Source organism: Thalassophryne amazonica, chromosome 5, assembly GCF_902500255.1.
Source record: "Thalassophryne amazonica chromosome 5, fThaAma1.1, whole genome shotgun sequence".
Taxonomy (NCBI): domain Eukaryota; kingdom Metazoa; phylum Chordata; class Actinopteri; order Batrachoidiformes; family Batrachoididae; genus Thalassophryne; species Thalassophryne amazonica.
In genome coordinates this window covers 28,920,577-28,946,927 of record NC_047107.1, presented here as the reverse complement: position 1 = coordinate 28,946,927, position 26,351 = coordinate 28,920,577, and the positions used below count along the sequence as shown (strand labels likewise).

Here is a 26,351-nt window from a genome sequence, read left to right as displayed (position 1 = left end):
ACATGCTGGATGTGGAGGTCCTGGGCTGGTGTGGTTACACGTGGTCTGCGGTTGTGAGGCTGGTTGGATGTACTGCCAAATTCTCTGAAACGACTTTGGAGACGGCTTATGGTAGAGACATGAACATTCAATACACGAGCAACAGCTCTGGTTGACATTCCTGCTGTCAGCATGCCAACTGCATGTTCCCTCAAATCTTGCAACATCTGTGGCACTGTGCTGTGTGATAAAACTGCACCTTTCAGAGTGGCCTTTTATTGTGGGCAGTCTAAGGCACACCTGTGCACTAATCATGGTGTCTAATCAGCATCCTGATATGGCACACCTGTGAGGTGGGATGGATTATCTCAGCAAAGGAGAAGTGCTCACTATCACAGATTTAGACTGGTTTATGAACAATATTTGAGAGAAATGGTGATATTGTGTATGTGGAAAAAGTTTTAGATCTTTGAGTTCATCTCATACAAAATGGGAGCAAAACCAAAAGTGTTGCGTTTATATTTTTGTTGAGTGTATATATATAAAATAAATAAAAAAATCATACATTGTGCTTTCCAGATTTTTTTTTTTAGATTATGTCTCTCTCAGTGGACATGCGCCTAAGATGAAAATTTCAGACTCCTCCATGATTTCTAAGTGGGAGAACTTGCAAAATCTCAGGATGTTCAAATACTTATTTTCCTCACTGTACATGCAAGTAAACAATGTTAATATGTACCTTGACAAAAACACTTCTCTTCAGAATTAACATTTGCTGACCATCTACATACACTTTCAATTTTGTTTTTATTACCATTTCAAAAGGAGCAAATAAATATTAACCTTTTTCATGAAAACAAGCAGCTACATGTAACGTCAAAGGTGCCCAAATTAATTTCCTTTGAAGGGCCACGGGCCATTGTGTGAATATAACATTAAATTAAATTTATAGCCTGATACAGAAAATTAACCCAAAGCAGTTTTTGGGCTTCCCCCACATATTTTGTACGGACTCTGCTCATTTTTTTTTTTTTTACCATTACCGCTATCGATACAACATAATCACAGCTAGAGTTGAGTGCAAAGCAAACAACTGTTGGTACAGTTCCTGGCCATGATAAATGTCAGATTCGGGTTTTTTTTGTTTGTTTGTTTTGTCCCCTCAAATAAAGCATGCCTTTCAAACCTGGTGGTCTCTGGTGATAACATTCTATGTTGTAAAAATATATTTTTTGAAATAATTACGCTACTGTTAAATCTACTTTAAATTATTAATTTGCAGAAAAATTGTTGACTGCCACAGTGGGCCAAAACAAAAAGGAGTTGTGGACCAAACACGGCCTCCATATTGAGAAGCCCTGGTGGAGAGAGACAAAGAAAAGTCTATTTCTCTGATTTCGTAATCATTTGTACGTAAACACCGTCTCTCACAGAATCTAATTCACTCCTTACCTCAATCATCTCCACTTTCTTTTTCTTCTGCAGTTCTATTCACACAAACTGCTTTTTGAAGGGTTGTTTTCAGGTGAGAATGTTATTTAAGCATTAGAACGCAACTGCTGTTAATCAGAAAATGATGATTTATATCTCTGATTTAGCTAAAGTCATCCAAAAGGCTTTCTGGTGAGTTGTATGGTGGTATGACGAGTAAGCTGCTTTTTCAATTGATCTGATGGATCAAATCTGACGAGATGTGAAAGGTTTTGTCCTTATAGTATTCTTTTTTTAATTTGAGTTATGTCAAACTGGATGGGTTGGACTCATTCATTCATCTATTCATTCAGTGCATTTTAGAGGTAACAGGTCTACGTTTTCCAAAGCCTTGGGACACAGCTGGATTTTCCTTTGTGGGTACATGTAAACACAGTTTCACATATTCCTTCTAAATAATTTTGACAGTCAAAGGTAACAGCTACAAATATGATGTAGTACGTAAAACTTGGCATACCTTCCACCTTCTCCCACTCGATACAGCGGTTGGCGAGCACTTGGAAAGCAGCCCAAGCCATGGTGGCAACTTTCTGCTTTTTTGTCTGCTTCTCATTCGAACCACATTCCCTCTGACCACTTAGACTACAAAGGCTGTCCATAAGCTGGACTAGACCACTGCGGACTAGGCACTGCTCCTCGCTCCTATTCCAACACAGAACATAAAGGGGTCAGTAATCTGCTGGTTTTAGCTAATAACAGGATAAATTCAAATCAAAATGGGCAATGTAAAATGAATTCACTTGCCTCGTGTAGGGGATTGTGCAAAGCAAGCCTATACTATTGGCACATGCAATAGGGTAGCGAGCACACAGTGAAACTACTGAAGTCATCGTTTCCCCAAAAGCCTCCTGCACTTGCTCTACCATTCCACCACAGGTCAGCTCCTCAATCCTGCACACAGAGCAAATGTGTAGTGTAACAAATATTGCAATGCCGTAACATTTTAATGCAATGGCTATGTTGCACAACTTCACTGAGCATTTCGATTAAAATGTTTGTAGAAGATGCAGTTACACACACATTTGGATTGTATGGTCACCAGTGACCCCCCCATTTTCTAGGGATGGACCTCCAAAAACCGAGGAGTCGCCACTGGATTTTATTTTAAAACTCTGGGTTTCCTTTCTGTACTGATCAGGAGCAGTGCTCATATTGAAATACTTCAATTCATGACATTTGGAAAATTCCACAACAAAACCGGACCTGATTTAATAATATCTGTATTTTTGTAACATATTTCTTTAAAAAATTTACTGCAAGGAAGCTTACTTCATAGATAGTGTACATGCATACTGTATGTTGGCTCTAAATAAGAACTTCACTGTGCTGATTGTACCTTGGGCCCCCCTGCAACACCATCGTGACAGGCCCCACCAGGTGTGTGACCCCACCCACTCTCACAGCAGCAGTGAGTAACTCCCTCATATGAACAAGCGCCTGCTTCCGAGTGCTGCCGCGTCGCCAACGTGTTTGTGCAGCAGACAGGAAACTGCTGCTCGACACCTACGGAAAGCAACAAATCCACGCAGGTTAACTGAAACTATGCCAAACATAATTTCAGCGTAACATTTTTTTCTGCTCATTTCAGAACAACTTCAAGCAAATTCAAGCACTGTAAATTGTGGTTTCATTTACTACATATAAAGTAGGTTAGAATCCGACCTCAGTTGATCTAGTCATGTTAATCTCAGGCCCCAGGGGTGAAGGGTCATTGCAGAAGGTTCACAGATGAACTGGGGCCAATGTATTACAAGTAAATTTGACTGAAGCCAATTTATTTATTTTTAAGACAACTCAGTGTATTTCCAGAGTATTAACTTAGTTTTAGTTTTTTGTTTTTTTAAAACTAGTTTCGGAGGTCCTGTGAGTTGCACGCTGGTGCATCTTATACACCAAAAAAAAAAAAAAAAAAAATCACACATTTGCCATTAATAACAATAATACGAACTATTTATATAAGGCTTTCCCAGTAATCAAAGCATGTAGCAAATAAACTCCAATACATGTCAGTAATAAAAGTACACTACAACAGTGCACAAAAAATAAAAAAGGTGTGATTTATACTCTGGAAAATACGGTACTTAATTCTGAAAAACCATAAAGAAATAAATTAGCAAATTTAAAATCAGCTGGATGGGGGGAAAGCAGCCTAATGCTTGTAAATTTTAAACGGTTAAAGTGTCAATAAAATAATAAAAAAAATTACTTTTCACTCCAAATATCTGACACATAAAAAAAGATGAAGAAAAAAAAAAAAAATCACTGTTTTGGGAAGAGGAACACAAATGCTTCCAAAACTGGACACAAAAGTAAGAGAGGAAAAAGAAAAAGTACTACTACAAACAAGAAAACTTACAGCCTGATCAGGTGTAGTCCCAATAAAAGCAAAGAGCTGGCCCAGCAGCACGCTGTACGTCGGCTTGTCGCGGCTGTCCTCTATGGCCAGTGACTGCAGCAGTGTAAATGAGCTACTGCGATGACTGGTGGGGTGGTGCCTCCTCCTCAAGATAAAAAAAACAAAAAACAAACAAGTAATATATCATCATCAATTAATACTTGCAACACCAAAGTAATGAAATGAAAACAGAAGATACCTTTGGGGAGCATGTGTAAACTCCAAATCCTGGTTTGCAATCATCTCCAAATCAGAGGGAGCAGACATGCTGCGTAGGAAGACTGGTTGCTTGACCATAGGCATCACTGTCTTGGTGTCTGACACAGATTTGGAAGCTGAAGAAAGATGAAGTAGAATTCACACTCAGTGCCACTCTGTGTCCCATGAGGACTGATGTCTCAGTCACTAAAACAGCTATCACTCATGCCGTGCATAACTAACAATAAGCTACATTTAAGAAGAAAGCCAGCTATAGTTACACAAGTAGCTGCAGCTCCACTGCATTTAATTGTATAGTAACTTCACCAAATGGGATAATAATAGTTGGGTGGGTGGGGGAGCCTTGCAAGTCACTGATGTTTCTCTTAGCAGAGGTATACCTGGGCCTGGTGTGCCAGCAGGTGTAGCGCTCAGGCTCCTGCAGTGTGGAGCAATGGTAACATGGAGCAGCAACTCAGTGCGGTTAATCAGACTCTTCACCAGCGCTTTAGTTTTGGGCAGCGAGGTGCCACTTTTTGCATGCATTGTGTTTACTTCCTGAAAAAACTTCTCCCTGTGGGTGCAGATGCATAATGTTATAGCAACGATGACTAATTTTTCCCAGGTGGCACCTCAATGACAATGACATGACAGCCTTTGTTATAAATGCAAATATAAATTATTTACCTCAGTGCAAGGACAACATTTTCCAAATCACTGAAGTCAAGTGGGATTTCTTTCAACGAGCAAAGCAATTCCAGCTCCTTAATCTTGTTCTGGTATTTGAAGGGAAGAAAAAGTAAAGCACAACCCTCACAGGAAATGATATCCAAAATAATACAATCTCTGGAGGGTGTGTTATAGAGTAGAGCAGGTGTAGAGCAGCTCCATACCTCAAAGAAATGGTAGTCGTGAAAGAATGGAGTGTTGTTTTCCAGCTTTCCCAGCTGGGCCTCCTCTACCTCATTCTGCCACTTCTGTTCCAGTTCTGCTACACTCTGAAAGCAGACAGCGAATAGAGACCTAGTCTCAAATGTACCTGTCACATTGTTCAAGCTCGCAGCCTGATTTATTTTGCAAAATAAAATAAAATAAACTTTAATCCTCTGCTCAGCCTCACATGAAACATCTCATTTAATATCTTTTGCAAAAAGGACACATCTGGCTCAATGCTTCTCCAATTTCGTCTCATAATAGCTGAACCTTGTTTTTTTAAACAAGTAATGCACAGCTACTTACAGCATGCATGTGTTCTCTATTAACCCTATTCTGCATATCTAGCAAACAGCTTTCAAAATAAAATTTTTCATGACAACTTTTGACTTTTTAAAATAAACTTTTTTTTTTTAGTTTATTTGTGAATTATTGTCGTTAATAAAGTGGTTGATTGATTCTGCACCCGGCAAAGGGTCACATGCTCACCTGCAGCTGACGCTCCATTGCACTGATCTTCTTGAAGGTCTCAGCCATGATCTTACACACGAGGTCATACTCCTCGGTGTGGTCCTCACGGTACTGATAGTTCACCAGTGACTGAAGGGCATCCACTAAGCTTAGATGTTTTATGACACATGAGACTATAACCTCCTCCATTACATCTGGCCTGATCACCTCCCTAACAAACAAAGTAATAATTGTGAACAGATGATGCCATTTCATGTGATAGTACTACTTTCACCATACTAGAAAAACAAAGGAACTTCTTGAATTACAACTCCTGCCAAAAATTATGGAATCACCGGCCTCGGAGGATGTTCATTCAGTTGTTTAATTTTGTAGAAAAAAAGCAGATCACAGACATGACACAAAACTAAAGTCATTTCAAATGGCAACTTTCTGGCTTTAAGAAACACTATAAGAAATCACGAAAAAAAAATTGTGGCAGTCAGTAACGGTTACTTTTTTAGACCAAGCAGAGGGAAAAAAAATATGGAATCATGAAAAACAAAAGAACGCTCCAACACATCACTAGTATTTTGTTGCACCACCTCTGGCTTTTATAACAGCTTGCCGTCTCTGAGGCATGGACTTAATGAGTGACAAACAGTACTCTTCATCAATCTTGCTCCAACTTTCTCTGATTGCTGTTGCTAGATCAGCTTTGCAGGTTGGAGCCTTGTCATGGACCATTTTCTTCAACTTCCACCAAAGATTTTCAATTGGATTAAGATCCGGACTATTTGCAGGCCATGACATTGACCCTATGTGTCTTTTTGCAAGGAATGTTTTCACAGTTTTTGCTCTATGGCAAGATGCATTATCATCTTGAAAAATGATTTCATCATCTCCAAACATCCTTTCAATTGATGGGATAAGAAAAGTGTCCAAAATATCAACGTAAACTTGTGCATTTATTGATGATGTAATGACAGCCATCTCCCCAGTGCCTTTACCTGACATGCAGCCCCATATCATCAATGACTGGAAATTTACATGTTCTCTTCAGGCAGTCATCTTTATAAATCTCATTGGAACGGCACCAAACAAAGTTCCAGCATCATCACCTTGCCCAATGCAGATTCAAGATTCATCACTGAATATGACTTTCATCCAGTCATCCACAGTCCACGATTGCTTGTCCTTAGCCCATTGTAACCTTGTTTTTTTCTGTTTAGGTGTTAATGATGGCTTTCGTTTAGCTTTTCTGTATGTAAATCCCATTTCCTTAGGTGGTTTCTTACAGTTCGGTCACAGACGTTGACTCCAGTTTCCTCCCATTCGTTCCTCATTTGTTTTGTTGTGCATTTTCAATTTTTGAGACATATTGCTTTAAGTTTTCTGTCTTGACACTTTGATGTCTTCCTTGGTCTACCAGTATGTTTGCCTTTAACAACCTTCCCATGTTTGTATTTGGTCCAGAGTTTAGACACAGCTGACTGTGAACAACCAACATCTTTTGCAACATTGCGTGATGATTTACCCTCTTTTAAGAGTTTGATAATCCTCTCCTTTGTTTCAACTGACATCTCATGTTGGAGCCATGATTCATGTCAGTCCACTTGGTGCAACAGCTCTCCAAGGTGTGATCACTCCTTTTTAGATGCAGACTAACGAGCAGATCTGATTTGATGCAGGTGTTAGTTTTGGGGATGAAAATTTACAGGGTGATTCCATAATTTATTCCTCAGAATTGAGTGAGTCCATATTTTTTTCCCACTGCATGGTCTAAAAAAGTAACTGTTACTGACTGCCACAATTATTTTTCCTGATTTCTTATAGTGTTTCTTAAAGCCAGAAAGTTGCCATTTGAAATGACTTTAGTTTTGTGTCATGTCTGTGATCTGCTTTTTTTCTACAAAATTAAACAACTGAATGAACATCCTCCGAGGCTGGTGATTCCATAATTATTGCCAGGGGTTGTATATGTCTTTGTGGGGGCGAATTTGATGTATAGTGATGACAAGTTATGACTCTCTTACTTGATGCTAGGACGAAACTGTGGTCGAGCTCTTCCAGACACCTCTCGTAGCCTACCCATGATACCTGGAGGCAGGCGGATACGAGGCAAGTCAAAGTAGGTCCCTGAGATTAGGCCTGGAGGTGGGATGAGCACGTCGGAGGGGTAAGTGAACTCCCGATCCTCATCAATAGTGAGAGGGAGAGGTGAAGGGCTGGGTGTGAGGGCAGGAGAGATGGCACCGTTTGCTTCCACCTGCCACTGACACCTAGGGAAATGAGATAAGCAGTCAAAAATTTGCTTCACTTTCATGTATTTCAATATAGATGTGACTTTTATAATAATCAGGAGTTAACTAAAGAGCTGTGATCAAGATTACAAAACAATACACGCCCACATGTACAGTATGAAAACTCAATGTGAAAAATTTGAGACATTCAGATAGGGACAAACTCAAATATGTTTAAGGCAAATAAAATTAAACTGCTGCATCCTAGCAGCTGAATATGTCACCTCCTGCCATCAACTGATAAGCAACCACAGAAACGTCACACAGAAGTGAAAACGCCCTCCAACAAAAATATTGCCTCCTCATTCCAATAAAGCTCTTAACTTGAATTGAGAATAAGAGAGACAGAGACACGCGCACACACTAGTTTCTTTCAAATGGGCCATATGAAGATGCAGCACGCCATATGATATGGTGCTCTATACAGGGTTCTCACCAGCATAACAGTGTAATGGTCCGTCACGCTGTTATAATAAAAAATTGCACTGCAGTTGGGCTAATCATTTCTCTATGTTGATTGTGGAGCCGCTGGTTCTGATATAGAAGCAGCATATCCACAATTTATTCATCAGCCTGTACCAAAGCCATTTCTGCTGATTAAAGTCTTTAAATGGGACTCTTTCTGTGAGAACTGTCCACCGCTTCACATGGACAGTTTTTATTCGTTCGTCATTAACGTGCCTTTTTTTGTGGAGCAGCTGACGACATGGCTCTCTGCCGTGGACTGGAACACAAATATCTCCTGCTTCTCTGGTTCCTAAACTGAAGTGAGTGTCCCTCATGAAAATAATAATAATAATGATGATAATATCCTCCACTCCGTGTGTGTTGTGGGATTTACTGCAGCTCTCTGCCAGGTAAAGTTGGAAAGACGGATCATTCCGCAATCAATAACTTCAAAGCGAATCACCATTTTAAATCAAATGACACCTCTTTCCAAAAGTTGTACAACAGGCAAACTGACCAAAACTGTTTTCCCAAAAATGAGACGTCCTCCTTTCCGTCAAGGAGAACTTATCCCAGTGAGTCTCGGCGCTCCAGTCTCAGCACAGCAGCTGTCCAGGCGTAAGTATTATAGGGGAGGCCGGGACCAAAGTAACATTTTACATTTATCTCTCTGAAACACTGTTGCCTGCATTTTGGCACCAAGTTTTGTTAAGTAAAGCCATCGTTTTTTTTTTTTTTTTTTTTTTTTTATCTTTGTTACAGCCTTACTTTAAAGCCAAAAGAAAGAGACATCAGACCAAAACATGGAAGCGTGTAGAAATGTGTGTCACTGCACAGGAGGTAATTTATACACCGCAATTTACTATAGAAAATCCTTACAAATGTTTTTTTTTTACGTCAAGATTAATTTCTGATTGTTCTACATTTTGAAGTTAAAAAACACTAAAGAAGGCCCTTTATAAGCTCAAAGCAAAAGCTTCAGCGGGGTCAAAGCCTAAGCAGTGATTTTTCCATCCCATTATGCCGAGAAAAAATCCTGCTGAGAATCCTACCATAATTGTGTGAAGCTTCATTAATTAAAATCCACTAAACAGTTGAAGCAAAGTTGCGCTGAAAATATTCATATACAGACAGAGCAAGATATAAAAATGACAGCATAACCACATTTCAAAGTACACATACAACTCCAAACTATTAACAAGTTCTTACAGGAACATGCAATAGTGAATTTTGGTGATACTTTTATTTTGATTGTGTCACCTTTGCAGCAGCTTTGAGCAGAGCAAATCCTGACAGGCTTCCTCTTCCCTCGTTACCTCTGGCCCATTATATAGGATGCGGAGCATTGAGCAGGCAAGCACAGACAGACCAAGTGCAAGGTCTGCCAGAAAGGGGAGGCCTCCAGAAATGTCTTCAGATGACTCCTGAATATAAACACAAACTTACAGGTTTAATTACTTTATTTTAGTTTTTCATTTTTTCCAGGCGAGACACACAAGCTCAGCATCTGAACTCTGTTGTCAGACACACTGGCACAGGGACAGGCTGCATTAGTGCATCAGATAACAGAATATTTACAGAGGAATACTTCAAATGGTGCTACAAGCACCAAAGTTGGCACAAATACTCCTTAAACATAACTCTTTAAAAAACAAACAAACAAAAAACTGAGTATCCACTTGAATTTTCAATAGGCGGCCAGGTAGGGGTTAACTGAAGAATTACACAGGGGTCTAAATTTACAAATGTTCCAATCATATTGAAAGCTATACCTCATTGTTTGCCTGAACATAAATATTCCAAAAAGGTATAGTTTGTACTATCTATGACTGAATGTTATGGAGTTATGGGGTAAAAACAGCAAGAATGGAAACAAAGGTCAGCTTTTGATTGTACAGGGGTCAGAAGTTAAAGTTTCTCTAATTTTTGTAAAAAAAGTAATGCGAATTATTGGTTGAGTTAATAAGATTTTAAAAAGGAATAGTTTGCATCATGTATGATGTTTAATTATCACATTACAGGGCAACATATGTCACATACCATAGAATCCAATGGATGTCGACTTTGACCTTTACCTTGCAGACCAAACATTTAACACAGTCAAAACTATTTCATTTATTAATCCTATTAGTTCAATAAATAATTTGCACCAATTTTTGTTTTTAACCAAAATTGGAGCATTTTTAACTTCTGACCCCTATACAAACTGAAATCGACCTTTGTCACAATTCTTAATGTTTTTACCCCATTACATTCAGTCACAGATAGAACAAACTATACCCTTCTGGAATCTGTGTGATCAGACAGATAATGTGGTATAACTTTCAATATGATTGGAACATTTTAAAATTTTGACCCCTGTGCAATTCCTCAATTGACCCCTACCTGGCCACGTATTGAAAATTCAAGTGAATACTCAGTTTTTTCCAAAAGATTTTTGGTGCTTGTTTCCAGAAAAGAACTGCTCCACTACATCTGTATTCTTGTGTTTTACCTGCGCTCTGACTGTACAGGCAAACCCCCACATGGCTTTATCAGGAGTGTTGTGCTCACGTCCGCTCCTCATCTCAAAGGAAAAGGTCACAGTATCACCCTCAACCTACAGCCAGACATGATTAAAAACAAACAAAGGCTCTTCAACACTGCATGTGTGCCGAGTCTGTCAGTGCAGTACAGCTTCTTTTACCTTGACGAGGTCTTTGGGCCATCCTGTTCCCAGCACGCTACGACTGCCATATCCCAGAGTGTTTCCTCCATATTCTGTGACTTTACGGCTGTTGGTGTTGGGGCCAGCATAGATAACCAACTGAAATGTAGGTTATAGTTAGTGCAAAACCTCCTAGACTGGATATCTGCTATATAAAAAGGCACACACTACATGGAACAGGTACTGTACAAAGGAAGAAGAGAGACCTCTAGGTCCAAATTGCAGAACAAATCATTCTAGGAATAGCTTTGTCCCAGCAGACATTACTGAATAGAACAGGCAGTAATAAGCTTCTCTCTGTTACCACTTGAAGTAGTTTTCATAACTATTTGAAGATTTTAATCCTGCTAGATTTTGCAACTATTACACATCATTTTGTTTTATTTATGTAATTTGAGAATCTGAGGACTAGAAACTGCACTTTCAGCACTTTGCACATGCTACAAGCACGGGCACTTTCTATGTTACCTGTACTGTCTGTGGTTTATAAACTATATCTCAATCTCTTGCCAACAAAGTCTATCCACTGGTACAAACAAAGTAACCTGAACCTGAAGAGCATTACCAAAATCCAGTACCTTGTCATAGTCATACTGTGAAGAACAGCGAGAGTCAAAGCGAAGGTACAAACAGCGAGCTCCTGGGATGTGTACAGTCTCTTTGAATTTGTAATTGTCTCGCACAGGGTGCACTGTCTCCACCGTCTTCCCAGCAGCCCACGGGGCAGGGATCTTTAATCCAGTTAAGAATCCTGGCTCCTCACGTTCATCAAGAATTCTAATGTCATGGAAAGAAATGGAAACAGTGAATCATTAGAAAAGACACTAATAGAAAGACCAGCTCCCACTCCAGTTACACGGAGGCACGTTATGCAGCAAGCGGTTCCAATATCAATCAAATCAGCAATCCCAGTGTTCACTATTACATGTGAGACAGAAATTTTAATAAACCTCAACACTATGGGGTAGCCTATATCCTTAACATGGCAAAGGGACAGAATTTCTCTCACACTTTTCCATCTGATGCAGACATTCAAAGTGCTTTACTTACATCCCCAAAATTTACAAGTTTGTTATTAATAATAGTAAGTTAACTAGCACATTGCCCGTGGGGACCCAGGGACTCTAGATTTGGTAGGATTTATAAAATAGGTAGCTGACATTTTTGAAAGGTGGCAATATATTGATGAAAATTTCTATAATGATTTTAACTTACAGTGCAGGAAATTAAAATGAGAAAGTTTTGTGAATAACTGTATTTATTATTTGGCAAATGTAGCTGATGTCATGTTGTACAACTGGTAAGGCTGAGATATTTCCTTTGTTCTGAGCTTGTGTGGTTACCAGGGACTGACTAATGGTGATATCAACGTCCACTGTTGATACCTAATATCCATAATTTCTCCAAAAATATTAGTCATATCAACCTTCTTTTTTGGCAGTGTTCATCCTTGACCCAAATAAATGACAAACATAGCAAACAGCAAATGTCAGCTCTCCCAGTTTCTCCGTGATCGAAGTTATACACAAGCAAACAGGTACACAGGGGCCACTTGGCTTTTAATGTATAGATTATAATGTCTCTTTATATAGAACTTTCCCAAGAATCAAAACACTAAACTCCAATAATAAAAGAAGAAATGCCAGTTACAAAAAAAAAAAAAAAAAAAAAAAAAAAAATACATGACAACAATGCACAAAAATCCCAAATTAAAGAGCTCGTAACACAGAAAAGATGCATCTTATAGTCCAGTGCAACTTATATAAGCTTTTTTTTCCTCTTCAAGAGGCATTTTTTGACAGGTGCAACTTATACTCCGGTGTGACTTATACTCCGTAAAAAACAATTATCACTTCACAAGAACAAAACTTACTTGTCCTCAGCAGCACATGCCTTCGCTCCCTGTCCTAAGGAGCCACCCACGGTTGAAAGCTCCTCAGTGAAAAGCGGAGTTTGAGTCTTTAATAACAAGGCGGTCTGAAAAACAAACAGTGGAACAAAATATAAAAGTGTTGGCTCCTTTTCCTGTCCCATTTAGTCTCTTCACTAATAACTGCCTGTTAGACTTGTAAGGTTCCTACCTGACTGGTATAAAGGACAAGCTGGACCAGCTGAGGCATGAGGGCATCAGCCAGAGTGAGCGTCTGCAAGTTGGGATGCATCAGCGTGGTTAGCAACACGGGCAGTAAGTGCCCCAGCATGGTGGCCTTTGTTACCTGCTCCAAGCCTTTCAACCTGGAGATATCATGAAAGCAAAAAATGGGAAAGTGAGAATTAAAGAGAGACTGGAGCACTGATATAGTATAACAATAGCCAAGATTGGGGGTGGGTGAACAGGTAAAGGAGTATCTTGTGATTTTAGAAATTTAGATTTAGCTTTATAGAAAAAAGTTAATGTTAAGGTTTATGTTTCTAATATAGAAATTTAACATCTGTAAGTGCACAACATATTCCAGACTGTTTTTAAATAAACAGTGGATTTAAAATAACACTGTTAGAAGTACAGCCCAGCCAGAAAAGGTCAGATTATGTGGTGCATTCAAATGCAGTTGAGATGCTCCAACATCTAAAAAGATGATACAGCATCAATGAAAGACTGATTAGTAAGCTATAGGATGAAAACTGAAGGACAAAAGCATCACTTCTATGTTGCAAGTGACTGATTTAGCAAAATGTTACTTTGACACACTGAATATTTTAAAATAGTGCAAGCAGAAGCATACCTGGTTTCTCTGTCAGAGATGTCACTGTGAATAAGAGCTGTAGTCACTTGTTGAAGGGTCTCAAGCACTTCATCACATCCGACCAGGATCTTGGCTGCGAGGGAGAGGATGCTGCTTTGGAGTTCCTGAGAATGACACACAAAATAGGCCCACACTTCCCTAACAAGACTTCCAAGATTTTCAGTGATCTCAAGTACATCTATTCACTTTAAATATATAAGAGGTACACACATGTGAATGGCTGGAAAAATTCAAAAAACTTTGAACAGAGCAAGATCTTAAAGCTAGAGTTGGTAGTCCTGGAGAGCTAGCAAGAGCACAAGGAAGATTTGAAAGTAGCACCTCCTCTAGGTCCCCCCCCCCCCCCCCCGCCTTCCCCCTACCCCGTCAGTGCTCCATGCAAAGCCACGCCCCCACAAACTTAAACATGCATCTGACTGTGGGACTCAGCGGGGTAGAGGAGCGGCTGGACGGAAAGGCACAGGACATGCAGGAGCTGAAAATATCGCAGGAGTGTGCACGAGGCCTGAAAAAAAACAAACGCTGGTGTGCCATGGTGGCTGCTCTATCACTGTATTACGTTACTAAACCATATATTGATTTATAACACAAAACTGTCAAAAGGGGTAATAAATCTAAGTGTAAAGATGATTGAATATATCATCAGAACCATCAGTCCTTTCGAATGCTGCGCAGTTCGCTGTTGCTGCATTCATGTATCGCTGGAAATTACACCCTCTTTGCTTGGATTTTTTTTATGTGGGTGGGGGTCAGCTTCACTGAGCTCAGGCACTTTATATAGGCAAGAATTAATCTTTTGTGTGGATACAATGAATTATTTTACCAAAAATAAAATGAAAACCACGCTCCTGCCACAAGCAACTGCTGAATTTGAAACAACAAAAAAGTCCTGTAATTTCCGACAGTACGAAGCAGTGATCTGTGCGGCGTTCAAAAGGACTGCTCTGATGTCGATCCAATGAGAGTGGCACTCTGAGCAGGGTTGCTTCTTCGGTGAAATGAGATGAGTGTGCTTGCGCGGAGGAGGGAGGGACAGAGGGGGGCATTGAGCCTTGTGACGTGAGCGGGAAGAACTAGACATGAAGGCATCTGATTGTTTTTTTGAGAGGGCACCGTGGGGCTTATACTGGTCGGAGTTTTATCAATCCTACAGCTGCTACAGACGTCTGATTTTTTTCATTTCTTTTTCTGAATGCATAATGTATTGACTACTGTTAGGATAGACAGACCTTTTCACCCAATATTACAAAAAGTGTTTCTGAACAGAGTTACCTACACTAACTTTAAAGAAAATCACACTAATTACAAGAGTTATCATACTTAGAAAAAATACATTGACTGTTCATACATGCAGAACTATGAGAGGGTATGACAAAAGCAATTTTCATTCAACAGCTGAAAATTCTGACTGTAAAAATATATTTTAAATAAATGTAATTAAATGGCAGATTTCTTTCCAGATCAAGTACAGAAAGTTGTGTATGTTATGGAGCAGGTAGAGGAGTGGATAAGGAGCAGGCCTGCAAAAAATGTAGACCTGGGTTCAAATTCCGTTCATGCCACCTGTCTGTGTCCTTAGACAAGACACTTAATCTATGAGAAGGAGAGGTTTTGAGCCTGCGCTCCTCTCCCTAAAGAACTTTTGGTGAAAGTGTACCTTTGCGGGCTGGGGGTCTGTAAAAATTTGGGAGTTTTTGATGTCCAGGGTTGCATTCTGGAGGTTTTTTTTTTTATTACTATTTTCTCACCCGATCCCCCCCACCCCAACTTACTTGTACTGCTTAATGAGAGTCGTACTTGCATTTTCTTTTGCACATTTTCACCTTTTCTTCTTTGCTTTTAACCAAAATTGATATTACAACCAGCATCTTTGATGAGATCACTAATCACAAAAGCCATAATCATTTTCATATTTTTGGCTTCCCTCATCCCAACTAACCTGATTTTAAAGCGAGAAGCCCAAACAGACCTGATAATGCCCGATCTTAGACATTACATTAAAAATAACATTTATTGTGTATTTATATTTGCAAACTGTTTTTCTTTTTTACTTTCACTTTTGATACTCTGTGTACTTCTTACCCTGTGTGCTGCTATACAATCCTGCTGGAACCTCAATGTTCCTGTGGGAGTCTTCCCAAGAGATCAACAAAGTTCTATCTAGTTAAATTAACTAAACTTATTTTTATATGTCTCATCAATTACATTTAGTCTAGAACCATAGTAAAAAATTATGCCCAGCTTAATACCAATATAAACATTTTAGTTGTTAAAATTATTATAAGTAGTATTATAAGTAGTAGTGTGAAAAATGTCTTCTAAAGGGGACCTTTAATCCAAGAGTGTTGTGGAGGGCACACCCCCCCCCCCTCCCTTCACACAACACCCCCTTTCCATCTAGATTCACCCCTGGTTTGCAGTCTCTGAGCAAGATCAATCAAGAATTTGTGTATTTATGTGTAAAGCAGGACCTGATTGAGAGGTAAGAAGGTTTTATGAGCACATTTTACATCATGCCGAGGCTTATCAATCAATCAATCAACAACTTTATTAATCCCGCAAGGGGCAATTTCATTTGAGCAGTCTGTTTAAAAAAATAAATAAAATAAAATATATAACAATAAAACTAATTAAAAAAAACAAATAAAACAGACTTAAGAAGTTAAAATGAATAGCAAGAATAAATAAATAAATAAAAACAGGGCAGACCTACGGAGCATTTAAGAGTCAAATTGCCGAAGGTATAAACGACTTTAAAAACCTGTTGGTTCTACACACCGGGGAAGCAAAATGGTGCCTAAAGGAAGCAGAGAAAACTCTCCTAAAAGAACATGACCTGACATGGACAAGATGATTTCAGCCTTCCGGAGGATCTGTTGATTACAAAAAGAGTGTAGGTCTCTTTGTTTCACTCCGATAATCTTTGAACAAATTTTAACAATGTTGTTCAGGCTGTTTCTGTCGTTCACTGAGAGGCTGTGAAACCAGCACATAAATGAAAAGCACAGAAGACTCAATAAAAGACTGATAAAAACGATAAAGGATTGCAGGCCTGACAGAAGAAGAATTAAAAAAAAAAGCATTCATGTTTGTTATTTATGCATCATGGGTCTGCAGCTGTGTTTTTAGTTTAACCACAGCAAGGACACTCACACAGACATTTTGCTCAGAGCAGCTCAGAGCAGACTTTGGAAGTAAAGTTTCAAAATATGTCTGTAAAAGTGCACTCTGCTCGCCATGCTGTTACAGTGCTCAAACACACCGCCCAATCCCCCTCATCCTCCTCCTGCAGAGTGCAAACAGGACACAGAGGAACAGATACAGTGACTCGCTGACAGCAGCGAGGAGAAAAAACAAAAAAACATTTATAAAAATCAATTTTTGAATGTTTTCAATGTGGCACTTGTCCCGGGAATGCGGTAATTTCTTTTAGCTTTAACTAGAGTTTTTCCACAAACAGAAACTCCTGCATCTGCCCATTTTGTTTTGATGTGTATTTTGTATTTCAAGTCACATGGTATATTCCTTTCCCATTGTTCATAGACAATTGTCTTGTTGGTGCCATGTATCCTTTCAATTAGCCAATTTCAATAACTTGCTACAGTCTGCAAGTGCTCTCCTTTAATTGTAGACCAATTTACATTTAAGACCTGTGCTGACATCTTAGAAATGCAAATTACAAGGTGACGCCATAATTGTTTCCTCAAAACGGGTGTCATCGTAATCTTTTTTCCTACTTGATCTTGAAAAATTGTCATTTGAAATTAATTTCTCTGATGTATGGAGCCAGAGTATTCAGTTACTGAACTAAAATTGTTTTGCATCTTAAATGAGATGTTTATTTCCCACAAAGTAAAAAAAAAAAAAAAAAAAAAAAAAACTGAATAAACATCCTCTCTATGTAACAATCCCATCATCATTATAATAGTTGTTCTTGCAATTGTATAAAAACAAAATCAATGCAGTGTCATGAAAGACCAGTCTTGTACTGTTGCTTGATTTTTGTGTGTGTGTTGGCCTCTCATTTACATACAGGTAAGCAGTCTCTACGAGGAGATATGGGTATTTAAAGGGGATGTTTACCTGTACCTTCATTGTTTCCCCTTGTAGGGAGCTGTCACTGTCATCATTATCATCTGGACGTATTAAAATTGTGTTACTGAGCAGGTGGTTTTGTACAGCCATGAGGTAGCGGAGACTAGGTGAGACAACCTACAGAGAAGCAAAACCATCATGCTATGAATGCAAACAAACTTGTCCTTGGCACAGATCGGCGCTGCTGAACTGAAAAGCATACTGGCACAGTGGAGAGCAGCTTCTGGAAGTCATCCCTGGCAACAGTCTGACATTTTGTAATAAGGAGGCAGGACTCCCGAACTACAGTCTTAAGGATACAATGTAGCAGGTCATCGCCCAGCCTGCAAGTCCAAAAGAGAAATGTCTCTCATTACACAGTTAAATAATATCAGGGACCAAACTTCCTCTGACCTACTAGCGTATTTAATACTGACCTGTAGTGATCATCGTCTTCACTCCCAAATCTGTTCTTCTGCAGTTGGTCTGCCAAGTTGGTAAGGATGACATCACGAAGTTGAGACAGGCCGCTGTTCCGATCACCTAAGCATTGTACACAAACACACACATCCACTAGTAAATTACATTTATCACAACACAGGAAGTGTCATAATATCAGCTTTCATCAGTACCTTCAGTTAGAACAAGCTTGAGCAATTTGCTGAGTTCAGCCTCCCCCTGATACAAAATATTTAGGCCTGAGCTACAATGATAAGTGGAGGAAAATATAGAAAAATATTAGGAGGACCTCTAATTATACAAATCTCTCTTAAACATTTATAATTTTCTCTGGACACCACACGTGGAATTAATCAGACGTTAAACATACCTAATAGCCAGACACACTTCTCTCTGAATCTCTACCCCAATCTGATCCACGGGGGCCATGAGGAGCTGCCACAAGAGTAAACCTGAATGACGCACACTCTCCCTGTTCTGCTCTGACTGTGGATTGAAAAACCTAAACACCACCTGGAGAAAATTTAAAAAAGCATACAAAGCATACGAAAAAAGTGAAAGAAAGAAAAAAGTTTGCATTTGACACACATGAAGCTAAAGGAGGCAATTCAGTTCAACTATCTGATTTATTACTGATTCTTTAACTCTACAGCGTGCAGAATTTAGTGTTATCTTGTGCTGGGATTGCAGAATGCATTATGCCATTGCAGGTCATGAGTTTATCTTCATGTTTTTACTTCTTTAGCGATGAGGATTCATGCTGGCTTGCCTTCTCTTGTAAAATGCAAATGGCAGAATAAGTATTTCCCTTTATAATTAAGTGTTTCAACACCACAGCCTGCATGTAGCTATAAAGAGTAGGCACGCAAATCTTTCAGTATCTCTCAGGTCCTTCTGATTCATGGGATCACGATTTGATTCAAAATGGATTTTTGATTCAAAACCATTTTTGATTCTAAATTAATTCAGTCCATAGAGCTGCTAATAGTAGGAGCTAGTCAAGTGTGCTGCAGTGTGCTAAGAAATGTGATGTGACAAAGTGATGCCATGAAAGCAAAGTGATGCCTGAGATTATGTAGCTTCATATTTGAAAAAGACAACATAAAGAAAAGCAAATGTATGAATAAAGGTATTCATTTTCCACAATGCTGTACCACTTGGCCACCACATGTTCCATTTCTCCTAATAAGCATCCCTAAGTCCTGCACACTGTTGAGTTTTTCATAACATGTCACATTCTGACAAATATTTGATCTTACTGCATTACACTTGTTACTTCCAGAAAGCACAGCTCTACCATATGGAAATTTACAATAACTGAAGATCCAGTTCGTAAAACTACTCAAACGTGGAACGGAAGTCACAGTGGAACAGAAGTGTAAAAAATAAAATCATTGACGTGTGTGCACTACCTTTTTGATAACTGAAAGAACAATTCACAAATTTTGAGAATGATGGAATTTGTTTTCAAATGCTCAAACTGATTAACTGACTTTTTCTGGGCCTTTAAATCTCCTACCTGAAACACCACCAAGATGCAGCGGATGATGCAGGTATCTCCGTTGACCATAGCCTTCTCCATAATATCGCAGATACTGCTGAAGTGACGGGCTTCGATGGGATGTTGTTTACCCAACAAGGCTCCTAGGGGCAGGCTATTGCTGCTAGCTGCCAGCAGGTTGAGTTGATGGATGCACATAGCACCGACATGATGGAGAAGCTGGTTGATTACCTCACCCGTGGTCACAGTCTCTTCTGTGGAAAGGCACAGTTGATAGATGATCAAACTTTGGGCACAACCGACAAAGGACAAACTTTTTCTTTCAAAGCAGTCCTGGTCTACCTTTGGGTTCGTTGATGAGGTGGCTAACACCAAGACGATGGCACACATGATGAAAAGCTTGGTTCCCAGGATTGTACCACTGATCTATGTAATCACTTGAGCAGGTCCAGATTACATTATTCAGGGTATCGTAACAAGCTCCTGGAAATCCATATCACAGAAGTAAACGTTAATGAACACAAGAGTCAGACTTTTCACAACATTAGAGTCTAAATAAACTGGAGCTTACCCAGCCCTGCTACCTGCGCTCCTCTCCCTAAAGAACTGCCAGGGGCATCGATGAGGTCTGCACGGCTGCTGAACTGACCATCAGCGAGGTTAAATACCAAGCTAGAAGCTAATACTGATCAAAAATGAAAACAATATTGAATCAATGCGTCACTGATAAAATAGCAAAAATAACAACCAAGAACAGAAATTGTTCACATTTTATATCTGCTATTAATTCTAAACTAGAGATCTGTGAGAAATATCAAATGATATCCTCCGACACCAAACAAGCCTGTTTATACATGCAATTGAAAAATATGATGAGAAAAAAAAAAAAAAGAGTGCCAAGGGCCCTTTGGGTTACCGACTCAAATAAAACCGAAGGTAAAATGACCATTTTCAGTATAGAAATCTCCACCATTTCCAAAGAAATGAATCTACTCAAATAATTTGGGATGGGGATAATGTCAATGACCAATAATGTGCCCTTGTTTAATTAAAAGAAAAGTTATTGGACAGTTTTTTAGAAAATTTGGTCCAAATACCAAAATTGGCTCTACAACTACAATTTTTTGCTGTGAAATACAGTAGTGTTCAGAATAATAGTGGTGCTATGTGACTAAAAAGATTAATCCAGGTTTTGAGTATATTTCTTATTGTTACATGGGAAACAAGGTACCAGTAGATTCAGTAGATTCTCACAAATCCAACAAGACCAAGCATTCATGATATGCACACTCTTAAGGCTATGAAATTGGGCTATTAGTAAAAAAAAAAAAGTAGAAAATGGGGTGTTCACAATAATAGTAGCATCTGCTGTTGACACTACAAACTTAAAACTATTATGTTCAAACTGCTTTTTTAGCAATCCTGTGAATCACTAAACTAGTATTTAGTTGTATAACCACAGTTTCTCACGATTTCTTCACATCTGCGAGGCATTAATTTTGTTGGTTTGGAACCAAGATTTTGCTTGTTTACTAGTGTGCTTGGGGTCATTGTCTTGTTGAAACACCCATTTCAATGGCATGTCCTCTTCAGCATAAGGCAACATGACCTCTTCAAGTATTTTGACATATCCAAACTGATCCATGATACCTGGTATGTGATATATAGGCCCAACACCTTAGTAGGAGAAACATACCCATATCATGATGCTTGCACCACCATGCTTCACTGTCTTCACTGTGAACTGTGGCATGAATTCAGAGTTTGGGGGTTGTCTCACAAACTGTCTGCAGCCCTTGGACCCAAAAAGAACAATTATACTCTCATCAATCCACAAAATATTCCTCCATTTCTCTTTAGGCCAGTTGATGTGTTCTTGGCAAATTGTACTACTACTACTACTATTATTGTGAACACCCCCTTTTCTACTTTTTTTTTTTTTACTAATAGCCCAATTTCATAGCCTTAAGAGTGTGCATATCATGAATGCTTGGTCTTGTTGGATTTGTGAGAATCTACTGAATCTACTGGTACCTTGTTTCCCATGTAACAATAAGAAATATACTCAAAACCTGGATTAATCTTTTTAGTCACATAGCACTACTATTATTCTGAACACTACTGTATGTCAATGACCCGTATTACGCCTTTGCCTAATTAGAAAAAAGGCTACTACGACGGACACCACGACATAGCTTAGTAGTCAATCGGTTGGTAACCCCCCCCACCAATAAAAAGCTTTGAAGGTATTGAACTGAGCTGACTGAGTGATTCCTACAACCTTCCCTAATTTGTATTTTAACAACTAATGTTACGCAAAGTTGGTCATTAGATATTGTTACACACTATCAGCAACTAAGCTTGACCTGAAATACTCCATTTCTAAAGGTTTTAAGGTCTTTCTTATTGCAGTTATTTTCCCAGGCCTTGAAAAATAATAACAAATAGAACGATGATGATAATTTCATAAAAAATACTTGTGTTTGCTTACTTTTGAGAGACGACAGGCTGCTGGTGCCTCCAAAAAGGGACCGTGTGGCAGAGCTCCCAGATACACCTGGTGGTGAGACCAACATCACTAGGTAGGTTCCACACACATATATTGGGGTCTTTCTCAGAGTCTTTAGAGGAAGTCCACAGCTAGTGTTGACGGCTATAAAATTGTTAAAGAGAAAATGTGTTACCATAAGAGATTTCATAACAATATGGTCAACAATAATTGCACATTAAAGATTACATCATATTTAGAAGGTTTGCTGGCAAATTACCAGATTGTTCCTCTTTGACAGTGTTGGTAATAGCAGAGCCGGTGAGAGCAGCTAATGTGGCAGAATGGGAGGCCCGAAAGCGTGACATTCGACTTAAGAGAAGCTCATTCAAGCACTTGGAAGAGTCGCCTTCCTTGCGAGTAAGGATAACCCTCTCCTGCAAGATGTCTGCGATACACAAACCTGTCTGTGTCTGCACCAGACAACAGGAAACAGGGAACCATCACTGACCAGCTGAATACTGCTGAAGCAGGTGGAGTTGAAGAGGGCACTCACCAACAGAAGAAACACATCCATGAAGACGGAGTGGCCTTTCTGTGTCTTCTCATTCAGACTGGCTGGAGACCAAACCCAGTACAGGTAGGTTCCATCTGAGCAGAGGTGCATTGTGGTCATGCTGCTGCCCACTGGGAAATGGTGAGCTGGCATGGGCACAATCTGGCACACCTGAAGATGACACGGTAGACGTTGTTGTGGGATGGAGGCCTTCCTATGTGCAAAAATTTAAATGGATCCATAGACCTCCTGTCTGAACCCGGACATGAAGGAATTAATTCCTAAAACTTGAACTCCAGACCACAGTAACATAGAGAATAGTCCATAAGTATTTGGACAGTGATTTTTATAATTATACCTCTGTATATCACCACAAAAGAGTGGAAATAAGAAATAAGTGCTTGTATTGCAAACAATTAGCTTTAATTCAAAGGGCTTAACCACATGTTTAAATACTGCCTCCATTATTAGAGCCCATAAGGAATTAACCAAAAGAAAACTCATGATTCTTTTACAGCAGATTTCTTTATACAAGTCAGGAATGTACGAGGTCTGTGAGAAAAGTATCGTACCTTTTTATTTTTTTCAAAAACTATATGGATTTGATTCATGTGTTTTTACGTCAGCCAAGCTTGAACCTTCGTGCGCATGCGTGAGTTTTTCCACGCCTGTCGGTTGCGTCATTCGCCTGTGAGCACGCCTTGTGGGAGGAGTGGTCCAGTCCCCTCGTCGGATTTTCATTGTCAGGAAATGGCTTTCAATGCTTACCAGCCCATAGAGTATAAGAGAAATTGTGGAGAGCTGGGCATGTCCCAACTTGTCCCCTGGCACTCCGAAACAGAGGTGTTCCTTTGTCTCGCTCGATCAGCGAATCGGTCCTGACGCGCGAAGACTCCGCGCGCCTTTCCATGACAAAATCTCTTGTTAAAAGTGAAATCTGCCGGAAAATGGCTGATGTCCAGCTCTTGTGATAACCAGAGAAATTGCTCACGATGGTCCCAGCTCCACACAGCGATCCGTTTAGAAATGATGTGGTGTTTTCTGCCTCTCGATGGCGGCTCGGAGCGTGGCGCGCCGTGCGCCATTGTGGGGCGTCCTTAAAGCTGTAGTAACACTCATTCTCTGTGAAGCCCGTAAAAGTTTCACTGAAAGCCAGATAAATTTTTCGAATGGTTTCCAGCTGCCTGTCTCTAAAAGTTTCTGAAAAAATTCTGATGGAAAAAAAGCCCAAATCATTCCGCCATTTCCTCGCAATGAAACAACGACGAGAGGGGTGGAACAGTGCTCACTCAAAGCCTGCCCACAGGCGAATGATGCAACCGGCAGGCATGGAAAAACTCACGCATGTGCACGAAGGTTCAAGCTTGGCTGACGTAAAAACATATGAATCAAATCCATATAGTTTTTGAAAAAAATAAAAAGGTCGGATACTTTTCTCACAGACCTCGTATATATGAACATTTCCAAGACAATGAAAAGGTACTGGACTTTAATTAACATCAATCATTAAGCAACACACAGTTGCTTAAAGTGAAAATATAACATATCTTTAAATTTTAAAATAATGCACTAAGTCTGAAGTTATCGAGGTAAATGACGCTTCCCGTGGGCAGGGTGCACAAAGACAGAAGTGCTGACTCATTGGCTGTATTTGGGTTTGTGACCGCCTTTGATTCTATCAGAAGCATTGCCGGTGTTTAAACTCAAAATCGACTTGTCAGTAGCTGAGAGTGTACCGGAGACAATAGTGAAAGTTATCGGTTAGCTGTAGCTTCCGATACATTTTTTGATGGTCTATCGGTTAAGCGTTATAAAAGATAACTTTTCAGTTAGGTGATTAGCGGATATCGAAGCTACCTTTTTAGTTAGCTGTGCCCACCACTGTCAAAAGTAAAAAATTCTTGATTCAAACAATATTGTTGCAGTTTTTACAGTTTTCAAAATTGTGCCTTCTATACAAAGGAATGTGATAGATTATATATTAACCCCTCTATCTGTGTAAATGCGCAGGAAGTCAGAGTAGTCACTGAGATTAACTATCTTGGTCATAAAATTTCTAAAGACAGAAATAATTTAGTTAAACATGTTGTCAGTGATTTCAATGTTAAGTTTAATTCTTTCTTTTTTCAAAATTGCGCCTTCTATACAAAAGGAATGTGACAGATGTTGTGTTTCTATTAGAAAAGATCAGTGTAAGTTATGGGGTCTTCCCAATATGTGTCATAGCAAGTACTTGCCTATTATTACAAGTTTGTTACCGCCTGATGTTATGTTACATAAGAGATTTCTTAAGTTCTTTGTAACAGGTCTAAGACATGAGAATGATACTATAAGTCTGTGGTCAAATTGTAGAACTTGTTGAGATGAGAGATTTTCAAAATGATGGATTTCTTAAACAAGAATTGCAATGGATTATTAATGATCTATCTTGCTCCTGATGAGATTTTTATTTTATTTTTACCTATTTGTTTTTATTGTTTTCTGTTCTATTTTTATGTTGTATTTATGTGAAATATTTCATGAATAAAGATGTTCACAATAATAATAGTATCTCAAAAAATAGGAGAGTAATGGTACAGACAATTTGGTACATTAGTAGATCAGTACAGTGGAAACAAGAAACACAGCATTAAAGATGTTTAGCCTCTGTCCTTTAGGCTAGCGTATAATTGAACATTCTTTCCAGATTCTTACAAAAAATTTTGTTATTGTAAAGTGTTTCATAAATAAATGCAACTTACAGTCTGGAAAACAAGCTAAGTTTATGTGACAAACAAACTGCAACACTCAACATAAAATACGGAAAGAGTGTAAGATACCTGCAGGGTAAAAGGGTCAATGACCTGGCACAACTGATGAGGCTTGGCATCAAAAGAAGAAGGACGGTGAAGGAGGCGACCACTGCTAAACACCACCCATCCAGGCTCCAGCTCCTCATTTCGACAATATACAAACCCTCTGTACACATAAAAATGTTTATTCCTTTCATTATTGAACAGTTAATGAAGTACATCAGTAAGATTATTTGAAGGTGGACACGGGTGCAGTGACAGGAGAACCAATGTAAATTTAAAAACTAAATCACCACTGAAATTAAATTACTGACACAGACAAAAACAATAACAACAAACTCTGGCTCCTACAATTTTGTACATTTTCAAAGACCGAGTTTTCGTAAACATCTGTTCACTAAACTTTCAAGATGATTCTTAAAAAAAAAAAAAAATATTCCCACTAGATGAGATAACTTATTGTGATAAAACTGAACTTGATCACGACGATAAACTCTGGTCATTTATATTTGACATTTATACTCACACTACCTATTAAACAGGAGAAATGGATGTTAGAACAGTTTTATTTTGTACAAGCTGAGGAAGCTGTTGACCAAAAACATTATCTAACTGAGGGTTGCAGTTGTGTTGATCGAGCATGATGACAAAATAAAAACACATACAGATGCTCTTTTCATGAATCAAATAGTCATCAAGCAAAACTCCAGTAAAAACAGACACTCCCCTTCTGGACCCTTCACTAAAAAAAAAAAAAAAAAAAAAAAAAAAAAAGGGGGGGGGGGACCTTCTATACAAAGCGCACTCCAAAATAAAATACAAGAAGCGACTGAG

At 39.1% G+C, this 26,351-nt stretch overlaps 1 protein-coding gene across 2 annotated transcripts in view; it reads right to left on the bottom strand.

Moving 5' to 3' along the window:
* The window catches only part of LOC117510247 (probable E3 ubiquitin-protein ligase HECTD4), a 128,600-nt gene that overhangs the window by 56,419 nt on the left and 45,830 nt on the right, over positions 1 to 26,351 (bottom strand). Inside the window, exons 6-34 of one of the 2 annotated variants that reach the window (XM_034169886.1) lie at positions 25,545 to 25,683; positions 22,726 to 22,896; positions 22,450 to 22,642; positions 22,173 to 22,334; positions 20,253 to 20,366; positions 20,024 to 20,164; positions 19,700 to 19,935; positions 18,551 to 18,693; positions 18,354 to 18,424; positions 18,159 to 18,264; positions 17,945 to 18,065; positions 17,731 to 17,859; positions 13,627 to 13,751; positions 12,985 to 13,138; positions 12,777 to 12,880; positions 11,482 to 11,680; positions 10,883 to 11,002; positions 10,691 to 10,795; positions 9,457 to 9,620; positions 7,483 to 7,728; positions 5,486 to 5,678; positions 4,957 to 5,061; positions 4,751 to 4,839; positions 4,465 to 4,637; positions 4,065 to 4,200; positions 3,827 to 3,971; positions 2,807 to 2,973; positions 2,215 to 2,361; positions 1,928 to 2,112 (exon numbers count right to left, since the gene is read on the bottom strand). In XM_034169886.1, coding sequence (XP_034025777.1) covers positions 1,928 to 2,112; positions 2,215 to 2,361; positions 2,807 to 2,973; positions 3,827 to 3,971; positions 4,065 to 4,200; positions 4,465 to 4,637; positions 4,751 to 4,839; positions 4,957 to 5,061; positions 5,486 to 5,678; positions 7,483 to 7,728; positions 9,457 to 9,620; positions 10,691 to 10,795; positions 10,883 to 11,002; positions 11,482 to 11,680; positions 12,777 to 12,880; positions 12,985 to 13,138; positions 13,627 to 13,751; positions 17,731 to 17,859; positions 17,945 to 18,065; positions 18,159 to 18,264; positions 18,354 to 18,424; positions 18,551 to 18,693; positions 19,700 to 19,935; positions 20,024 to 20,164; positions 20,253 to 20,366; positions 22,173 to 22,334; positions 22,450 to 22,642; positions 22,726 to 22,896; positions 25,545 to 25,683 — 4,283 coding nt within the window. The remainder of the gene's footprint in view (positions 1 to 1,927; positions 2,113 to 2,214; positions 2,362 to 2,806; positions 2,974 to 3,826; positions 3,972 to 4,064; positions 4,201 to 4,464; positions 4,638 to 4,750; positions 4,840 to 4,956; positions 5,062 to 5,485; positions 5,679 to 7,482; positions 7,729 to 9,456; positions 9,621 to 10,690; positions 10,796 to 10,882; positions 11,003 to 11,481; positions 11,681 to 12,776; positions 12,881 to 12,984; positions 13,139 to 13,626; positions 13,752 to 17,730; positions 17,860 to 17,944; positions 18,066 to 18,158; positions 18,265 to 18,353; positions 18,425 to 18,550; positions 18,694 to 19,699; positions 19,936 to 20,023; positions 20,165 to 20,252; positions 20,367 to 22,172; positions 22,335 to 22,449; positions 22,643 to 22,725; positions 22,897 to 25,544; positions 25,684 to 26,351) is intronic. The other variant, XM_034169887.1, reaches the window with a different exon arrangement.